Source organism: Mytilus trossulus, chromosome 5 (assembly GCF_036588685.1).
Source record: "Mytilus trossulus isolate FHL-02 chromosome 5, PNRI_Mtr1.1.1.hap1, whole genome shotgun sequence".
NCBI lineage: Eukaryota > Metazoa > Mollusca > Bivalvia > Mytilida > Mytilidae > Mytilus > Mytilus trossulus.
This window is the reverse complement of record NC_086377.1, coordinates 1,137,473-1,148,480: the sequence shown is the minus strand read 5'-3', so window position 1 is coordinate 1,148,480 and position 11,008 is coordinate 1,137,473. Positions and strand designations below refer to the sequence as shown.

The following is an 11,008-nucleotide window of genomic DNA, read 5'->3' as shown; positions in this document are numbered from 1 at the left end:
TACTACTACCACAATTTGATATTAATTTGTATTGAAATTTTCTTTGTTATTAATATAAAAGTTATATCAGTCTTACAAATATAATCTTTAAATCTATCCTAATTTTATCTTATTTTTGGGAAATCTTTTTTTAGAAATTCATATGTGACGTCACTTTGTGTGTTGATGGCTTTGGCTAACTCGGCTATGTATTTTTATTGTTAAGTTGTTTTGTGTAATGTATCCGCTTTTATTCTGTAGTTAGTCACGTCTTCGGTTTTATCGTGTATATCTATTATATAGTCATTTTATAAAATTTACTGTTTGCAAAAGTATGAATTATTCTTAATAATAGGGATGTTCTTATCCAAGGACAGAAAACCCTAGCCGTATTGGTCACAACTTTTTGGAACTTTTGGTCCTCAGTGCTCCTCAGCTTTGAACTCGTTTTGGCTTTCGAACTTTTTACGTCTGAGCGTCGCTGGTTAGTCTTGTGTGCACGAGGCACACGTCTTGCGTATTAGGTTTTAGACCTAGTACCTTTTGTTAGCTATTATTCGTGTGTTTCTCTGTCCTATATGTTTTCCCATTTTTTTGTATAGTAGTCCTGTAATGTATTGTTTTCATTTTAATGTTATATTTAACATTGTCATAAGAGCGGGAGGTTTGGCATGCCACAAATCAAGATTCAACCCACCATTTTTTTTCTTAAAATGTCCTGTACCAAGTCAGGAAAATGGATTTGTTATATTATAGTTTTAATGTTGTGTTTCTGTTGTGTCGTAATTTGCCTCTTGTATTTGATGCATTTCCCTCAGTAACCCGGATTTGTTTTTTTCTCTCAATCGATTTATGAACTTCGAACAGCGGTATACTACTGTTGCCTTTATTAGAAACAAAGGGTTCAAGAACTCTTAGCTATAATAAACACCGCTTCTTTCTCAAAAATTTCTTTTTACTTTAAGTTCCCGAACTTCCCATTTTATATAATAATTTCAATTGCAACGTGATTTATCCGTATCGCGCGGAAAATGTTTAGTTTCACATGAAAAATATCGAATCGACTTAAGATGTTTGAATATATGTTACAGAAATGGGACAATCTGAATCAAAGGAAGTAGCAAACGATGGAAAATATGCAGAACTAAGGAGGCTAGCGGAACAAAAAGGGCCAGTTGCAATGTCAAAATATCTTCAGGAAAATATTCAGAAATGGAAAGAAGAGAAAGTAAAATTCGCTGTAACTGGTAGGTCTGCTACAGGAAAGTCAACATTTATCAATAAGATTCGAAATGTAAAACCACGTGATCCAGGATACGCAAAATCGGGCAGTGGTAATACTACCAAAGAACCAACACCTTACCAAAATCCACAGAATCAGCTTATTGTATTCTATGACTTACCAGGAATCGGTACATTACAATTTCCAAAAGAGACATACGTTTCAAAAATGGAATTATGTAAATATGATTACTTTTTCATATTTTTTGACAAGGTTGTAAATGAAGATGAAAATTTCTTGATTTGCGAATTACTGAAATTAGAAAAATCCTATTGTTTGATAAGATCAAAGATTGATGATGATATACGAAATGCAGAAGATGATGGCAGGACAGAGGAAGAAGTTATTCCAGCAATAAGACAGCAAATCAATGACCAAATATTGTGTTATTCTCATCTCAACCATTGTGATGCAATTTTTCTTATTTCGAGCAAAAGAAAGGACATTGGGAACTAGGACAAGCTTCTTTGTCATGTCGAAAAATGTTTACCACCTGCCAAGTTTGAAACATTTATGTATTCGTTACCAACGCTAACAGACAATGTGATTGATTCAAAGTACAATACTTTAAAGAAGCGTACAAAGCTGGTTGCAGCAGGTGCTGCTTCCATCGCAGCAATCGCTATTATTGGATTAGACGTGCTTGCTAACATAGAAATACTATGCCTAGAGGTAAAACATTACACTTCAGTTTATGGTCTTGATGAGAAGATGATAGACACTTTGGCAGGATTCGATTGTAGTCAGTTGAAATGCGCTAGTTTTCTTGTACTTGGTGCGGATATCGCTAAGATTATTACTGCCCAGTTAGGAAAATTCGGGGCTATACTTGCAGCAGAATCTGCAGCAGACATACGAACTCGCATTAACAAAAAATTAACAACTCAATGGCTAAAAAAGATAAAATACAAACAAACAAACTAACCCTAACCCCAAAACACAACAATGAAAACTAAAGACAAAGCATTACAAAACCTACCAAAAACTTGTGGTGATATCAGGTGCTTCGGAAGTGTATTTCAGGGGGTAAATTTTCCTTGGTGTTCAGTATTTTTGTTATTTTCCATTTCAATAAATCAGTATATTCGTTGATACGGAATTGCTTACAATTGTTTATTCGTACTTGCTTTTTTGATATAGATATTATAAAGTTATCATGTTGTTTATTGATTTTCCTGGTGTATGTTCATGTATCTTATATATGTTATGTTCGTCAACTAAAAGAGAGGGAGAAATAAACTCGTAAAATATCTTATTTAAACCTGCCACACAATATATCTGTGCTTAACCAATAACATCGTCAGTTGTTATAATTTGTCATGGTTAACTTGTTTTGCAGCGTTATGTATGGCTATGATATCTTTGATTTGTGTATTTTTAGGCGATCTTTGCTTACCTGTTGCTTTACGATCTTTGATTTAGTATTGTTATGATATCTTTGATTGGTTATTTTTTGTATTCATGTCTTTTATTTTTGCCAATGTGCTTTGTCTATATGCTTTATTGTGTTTCTTGTTGACATATTTGGGTTATTTTCATGGTGATTAAGATTTTAACTCAATTTTGACTGCTGTATACAATTGAGAATGAAAATGTGGAATGTGTAAAAGAGACAAAAACCCGACCAAAGAGCAAACAACAGCCGAAGGCCACCGATGGTTCTTCAACGCAGCGAGAAAATCACGCACCCGAAGGGGGTTCTCAGCTAACCCCTAAATACAATTGAGTACTAGTTCAGTGCAAATGGACGTCAAACTAACCTCCAAAACATATCAATGAACCAAAATTTAAAAAAAGGCTAACACATTTAACAAAGGCTTGAGGTTCCTAACTTGGGACAGGGGAAAACATGCACAACAATGCAGCGGGGTTAAACATATTTTGTGAGATCTCAACCCTCCCCCTATACCTCTAGCCAATAGAGAATAAATAAATACTAGCGATACGCACAGTAAAACTCAGTTTAAAAGAAGTCTGTATCCATATTTATGACACATATAGATCACCGTATGGCCTTCAACAATGAGCAAAGCCCATACCGTATAGTCAGCTATAAAAGACCCCAAAATGATATAATGTCTGTTTATTTTGTTTACACATCGGATTTCAGTATTTTTGTGATTTTACATTTTTTCTATATAATTGAACTATATGCGACTACCATACAAACCTGCTTCTACACAAGAAATGTCTTGCAAACGGCATATGATTCAAAATTAACATTATGATGTGGTTGTCAATAAACTTAAGTCAAAGTTTAAAAATCTAAAAAACATAAATTCAAAAAATCTCTTTATCTGGATAATGACAAACAAAAATTTAGTTTTTAATATTAATTTTAGTCTGTATCTTACAAAAAATTTCCAGATCAGACAGAAAAAAAGTAACAAAAGTTAAGATAAATAGATAGAGTTATTCCTCTTTGTACTGGCTCTCTCCTATCGTGTACATATATTGATTTTATTAAAATGCTTTCATATTTGTTCTAAATCATATTAAATCATTTATAATCCTTATGTGTGTTAGATTGCATGTGTTGTTTGTGTGGATATTGTAAGAACTTTTTGATTTGTGTTGATTTATATGCCCTTTGATTAGGAATAAAGATATTTGAATTTGAATTTGAAATGAAAGCCAGGTTTTAATTTGCTGCATGGTATTCCTGATCAACTTCCTTTCAAATACGAGCCAAAAAAAAATTGAAAGGTTCGGCGGAACCCAGTGTCTCGCCTACTTTTGCTGTAAATTGCAGGCTCAACAACAATGAGGAAAAAAATCAATAAAAATATTCCTCTTGATACTATCTTATGATTGTAAGAACCTTCTATTTAGGATAGTTAATGAATCTAATAAATGTTTTGAAAACTTTAACTGCAGACTGTATGTTATGTTAACTGGAAGAAAATCTAAGTCCATTTAAAATGAAATATAGAAAAAATGGAGTTATCTTTTTACAAAATTTACTTCTGGATACTATCTTATGAACATAAATAAGCTTCTGTCCAAGTTTGGTTCAAAACCAGGATAGTTTAAGAAAGTTATTAAAATTTTAAAAACTTTATTCACAGAGTGAATGTAATGTTTCCCCGCAGAAAAAGTATGTCCATTTAAAAGTAAAATACGGAAAAAATAAATTATTTTTTTTACAAAATTTGCTTCTGGATACTATCTTATGATCATAAACAAGCTTCTGTCCAAGTTCGGTACAAACCCAAGATAGTTTAAGAAAGTAATTAAAAATCTAAAAACTTTAACCACAGAGTGAATGTTATGTTTCCCCGCAGAAAAACTAAGTCAATTTATAAGTAAAATAAGGAAAAAATGGAATTTTATTTTTACAAAATTTACTTCTGGATACTATCTTATGATCATAACCAAGCTTCTGTCCAAGTTTGGTAGAAATCCAGTATAGTTTAAGAAAGTTATTAAAATTTCAAAAACTTTAACCACAGAGTGAATATTTGTGGACGCCGCCGACGGCGACGACACCGGCGACGACGGAAAGTAGGATCGCTTAGTCTCGCTTTTTCGACTAAAGTCGAAGGCTCGACAAAAACATTGCCTCCTTGAAATAAACTTTCTTTTCGTCCATGGAAAGTTTATAGGATTTTTTTTAAATTATTATTAAATGGTATGTGTTACCTGGTAGTAATTAGTATGTTCAGACAACTAACACAAAGGTTCCTGGTTCGATCCCCGCTCCGGGGAGAAAATATCAGGAACTGAATGTTCCGCTCTCCTTCGACACTTTTTGCGAGTATGGTCTTGAGAAAGGATGATAGTCCGTCGGAAGCAAAAGATTTAATGACTGACCCTGGTTAAAAGAGAGCAACATTTCTTGCACGTAAAAGACACCCTTGCAGATTTCTAATAGAGAAGGCTTATGCCGCTACAAGGAAGCACTCGCACCCGCAAAGTGGAAAGTGGAATCCGCTATAAATAGATATGTTTAAAACTAAAACCACTAGTATGTACCTTGCATTTATATATAGAGTAAATGATAATTACACAATCCCTTAGGCGGATCCAGGGGGGAAAAAGATGGGGGTGAGGCTCGGGATGCCCGGGCCCTTTGGATCCGCCCATGGGATTGTGAAATTATTATTTACTCTGTATAGAACTGTAAGATACTTTTCGAGTTGATATCTTGATATGCATGACACCCTTAAATCTTTGCATCAAGAAAAACATGACATTTCGAGTTGATATCTTGATATTGATGACCCCCATTAATCTTAGTCTCAATGAAAACATGACATTCCGAGTTGATATCTTGGTATGGATGACCGAACCCCTTTAGTATTGGCCTCCATTAAAACATGACCTTTTGAGTTGATACCCTTTAATCTTGGCCTCCATTAAAACATGACCTTTTTATTTGATATCTTGGTACGGATGACCGACCCGACCCCCTTTAATCTTGGTCTCTATGAAAACATGACATTTTCGAGTTGATATCTTGGTATGCATGACACCCTTTAATCTTGGCCTCCATTAAAACCTGACGCTTTCGAGTTGATATCTTGGTATGAATGTCACCCTTTAATCTTTGCCTCAATGAAACAGGACAGTTAGAGTTGATACCCTTTAAAATTTCCACCATTAAAACATGATATTTTGAGTTAATACCCTTAAATCTCTGCCACCATTAAACATGACATTTTGAGTTGATACCCTTTAATCTTTGCCACCAATAAAAAATGACAGATGGAGTTGATACCCTTTAATCTTTGCCACCAATAAAACATGACAGATGGAGTTGATTTCCTTTAATCTTTGACACCAATAAAACATGACTTTTGGAGTTGATAAAAACATGACATATAGAGTTGACACCCAAATTGGCCACCCTTTAAACATGTCATTTGGAGTTGAAACCCTTTAATATTTGACACTATAAAAACATGACTTTTGGAGTTGATACCCTTTAATCTTTGACACAATAAAAAACATGACTTTTAGAGTTGATACCCTTGAATCTTTGACACCATTAAAACATGACATTTGGAGTTGAAACCCTTTAATCTTTGACACCATAAAAACATGAGATTTGAAATAGATTCCCGTTTATCTTTGCCACTATTAAACATGACATTTGGAGTTGATACCCTTTAATCTTTGACACCATTAAACAAGACAGTTGGAGTTGATACCCTTAAATATTTGACACCATTAAACAAGACAGTTGGAGTTGATATCCTATAATCTTTGACACCATAAAAACATGACATTTGGAGTTGATACCCTTTAATCTTCGACACCATTAAAACATGACATTCACATTCGATACCCTTTAATCTTAGACACCATTAAACATAACATTTGGAGTTGATACCCTTTTATCTTTGCCACCATTAAAACATGACATTTGGAGTTGATACCCTTAAATCTTTGACACCATTTAACATGACATTTGGAGTTAATACCCATTAATCTTTGCCACCATTAAAACATGACATTTGGAGTTGATACCCTTTAATCTTTGAAACCATTAAACATGACAGTAAGAATTGATACCCTATAGTCTTTGCCACCATTTAACATGACAGTTGGGGTTGATACCCTTTGATCTTTGACACCATTAAACAAGACAGTTGGAGTTGATACCCTTGAATCTTTGACACCATTAAACAAGACAGTTGGAGTTGATATCCTATAATCTTTGACACCATAAAAACATGACATTTGGAGTTGATACCCTTTAATCTCTGTCACCATTTCAACATGACATTTGGAGTTGATACCCTTTAATCTTTGACACTATAAAAACATGACATTTGGAGTTGATACCCTTTAATCTTTGCCACAATTAAACATGACATTTGGAGTTGTTACCCTTTAATCTTTGCCACCATTAAAACATGACATTTGGAGTTGATACCCTTTAATCTTTGCCACCATTAAAACATGACATTTGGAGTTGATACCCTTTAATCTTTGCCACCATTAAAACATGACATTTGAAGTTGATACCGTTTAAATTTTGCCACCATTTAAACATGACATTTAGAGTTGATACCCTTTAATCTTTGACACCATTAAAACATGCCATTTAGAGTTGATACCTTTTAATATTTGACACCATTTTACATGACATTTGGAGTTGATATCCTATAATCTTTGACACCATAAAAACATGACATTTGGAGTTGATACCCTTTAATCTTCGGCACCATTAAAACATGCCATTTAGAGTTGATACCTTTTAATCTTTGACACCATTTAACATGACATTTGGAGGTGATACCATTTAACCTTTGACACAATTAAACATGACATTTGTAATTGATTCCCTTTAATCTTTGCCACCATTAAACATGACATTTGGAGGTGATACCATTTAATCTTTGACACCATGAAAACATGACATTTAGAGTTGATCCCTATAATCTTTGCCACAATTAAAGCATGACATTTTTAAGTTGATACCCTTTAAATTTTGCCACCATTTAAACATGCCATTTAGAGTTGATACCCTTTAATCTTTGCCACCATTAAACATGACATTCGGAGTTGATACCCTTTAATCTTTGCCACCATTAAAACCTGACTTTAAGAGTTGATACCCTTTAATCTTTACCACCATTAAACATGACATTTGGAGTTGATACCCTTTAATCTTTGCCACAATTAAACATGACATTTGGAGTTGATTCCCTTTAATCTTTATACACCATTAAACATGACATTCACATTTGATACCCTTTAATCTTTGCCACCATTAAACATGACATTTGGAGTTGATTCCCTTTAATCTTTGACGCCATTAAACGTGACATTTGGAGTTGATACCCTTTAATCTTTGCCACCGCTAAACATGACATTTGGAGTTGATACCCTTTAATCTTTGCCACCATTAAACATGACATTTAGAGTTGATACCCTTTAATCTTTGCCACCATTAAACATGACATTCAAAGTTGATACCCTTTAATCTTTGCCACCATTAAACATGACATTTGGAGGTGATACCATTTAATCTTTGACTCCATTAAACATGACATTTGGAGTGGATACCATTTAATCTTTCCCACCATTAAAACATGACATTTGGAGGTGATACCATTTAATCTTTGCCACCATCAAAACATGACATTTGGAGGTGATACCATTTAATCTTTGCCACCATTAAAACATGACAATTGGAGTTGATTCCCTTTTATCTTTGCCACCATTAAAACATGAGATTTGGAGGTGATACCATTTAATCTTTGACACCATGAAAACATGATATTTAGAGTTGATCCCCTATAATCTTTGTCACAATTAAAGCATGAGATATTTGAGTTGATACCCTTTTAATTTTGCCACCATTAAAACATGCCATTTAGAGTTGATACCCTTTAATCTTTGACACCATTTAACATGACATTTGGAGGTGATACCCTTTAATCTTTGACACCATTAAACATAACATTTGGAGTTGATACCCTTTAATCTTTGACACCATTAAACATAACATTTGGAGTTGATACCCTTTAATCTTTGACACCATTAAAACATGCCATTTAGAGTTGATCCCCTATAATCTTTGCCACAAATAAAGCATGACATTTTTGAGTTGATACCCTTTAATCTTTGACACCATTAAAACATGACATTTAGAGTTGCTATCTTGATACAGATGGCATCCTTTAATCTTTACCTCATTTAAAACATGACATTTTGAGATAATATGTGCAAGTAATAAATGGAGTGTAGGTGGATTACTGCTTAATGTCAAATGAAAATTAAATACTTATTCAGGACAAGAACATGTCATCTCATTGGCATTCATACCATATCTTCTTATTAATAATGTTATATGCATATTAACCATGTCAACGTACCTAGCCACATTTTCCTAAAATTGCAATAATCAATGCATGCAATAATTTCTGAATTAACAGAACTTGAAACTAATAAAAAAGAAAGAATATGTAATGGTATTTTCATTTTATTTTTGACTCTTGTCAGAGAGAGCCACTCTGAGAGAGCCACTCTAACAGAGCCACTCTAACATATATCAGTGTACAGTTATATAACATCATAAACAACAAACAGTCACACAAACAGTCAACCTATAATATACTCCTATAACATCTTCACCAACAAACAAACACACAATCATTTATCTCTTTAACATACAATCATAACAGTTATACATTATTAAGGAGGTACCTGAAGGGGGTACAAAACAGTTATACATTATTAAGGAGTCAATCTATAGATAATATTTTTCAGGTTGTCAGCCATAAACAGAGAAAAATGAAAAATAATTCTGTGAAAGTTAAAATATTTACATGTCATTGTAATGTTGGGGTAGGGAACCCAATTTCTACCCTCTTTAAAAACTATCCCTACCTTCAAATTTCTTTTTTTTAATGTAAAAATTCTTAAGTTTAAAAATTTCTTTTCCAAAAAAATATTCAAAACAAAATAATTGTATGTAACATGTGACTCGGTTTTGAATTTGTTAATCTGTGTTAAAACATGTATTGATTTTACACTACTATCAAAACATTATGACGACTTAGAGAGAGTTATTTCCCCTTCACTGTCAGGTACCCCTCAAAATTAAATCAAATCTTAACAAATATATTTTGAGGTAAAACTGTATATCTTTGCTGAAGTTTATGGTTTTTATAGTTTTGAATGATACAATGCTATAAATAGAACACACATGTATATGTATACACAACTTTCTCACACTCTTTGTGTATTCTATATTTAAACGAGGCTCTATACAGGGTATTCATTACTACCATTGTTGATTTTGTATGTCATTTTTTTCAATTCTTTAAATCTTATCGCCCAATGTTTCTATTTTCTCGATTTTTTGGCTCTATTATTGACAAATTTTATTAATAAAAATAACTGATTCTGTAATTTGATTGGTTAGAGTATCTTTAAAAATGTCAAATAGAGCATCACGAAACACACAAATTAAAAAAAAATAGCACTTGTGAAATTTAACTGCATCAATTGTACCTTCATGACCATAGGATGATTTTACAAAATGGTGTATTAAACATATTTTTATATACCTTTATTGCTATGGCTCTTTTAATTTTGTGGCTACCACTTTTAATTAAAATTTGATTTCATTAGTCTACATAATATAGATCTTTTATATTAATTTGTGTATGCTGTATCAGACCATAACTGTTTAAAACCTTCCATCTTCTTACAAACAACATCAAAATTATACATCATAAATGAAATTCAATCTACTCATTCACAAATTATTAGGTATCAAATTTCTTGACTAACTATTTTTTCCAAATAACTCTTATACATGTGTATCAAAACCATAGGTTATTTCCACAGCCTAATTATCTTTTAATCTTGGGAGTTACTTCCCCTTGACCATATTAGTATCACAACCACCTGAATCATTCAAAAATAATAAAATATTATCCAGAATGCATTAGGATCTGGAACATCATATGAAGGCTGATGCTTTATATGTAAAATAATGTCTCTTTAACCAGGGACGTGTAACAGTTAATTCTTAACAAATCATAGACATAAGTATCAATGTTGGTTAATGGTTGCTTAATGTCCAGTGACAAATATTACATGGCCTATTCAAACTGTCGTAATTTTGATACATTTATTAAATGATATTTGCGTGTGTATTTATTACCACTAAGATATACTACATCTTAAGGGGGTAGACCTTGGTCCAGGGAGATAACTCTTTAATTCAGTGATGCGTTTGTAATAGTCAAGTTTTATTAATGTATTTTAAGCATTTACCTGAAA

General features: G+C 32.8%; 1 protein-coding gene across 1 annotated transcript; it reads left to right on the top strand.

Moving 5' to 3' along the window:
• Window positions 1-1,072: 1,072 nt before the first annotated feature.
• Window positions 1,073-1,717, top strand: LOC134719276 (interferon-inducible GTPase 1-like). Its single transcript, XM_063582280.1, has one exon. It carries the CDS (start codon window positions 1,073-1,075, stop codon window positions 1,715-1,717), a length of 645 nt encoding a protein of 214 aa, XP_063438350.1.
• The last annotated feature ends 9,291 nt before the right edge of the window (window positions 1,718-11,008 follow it).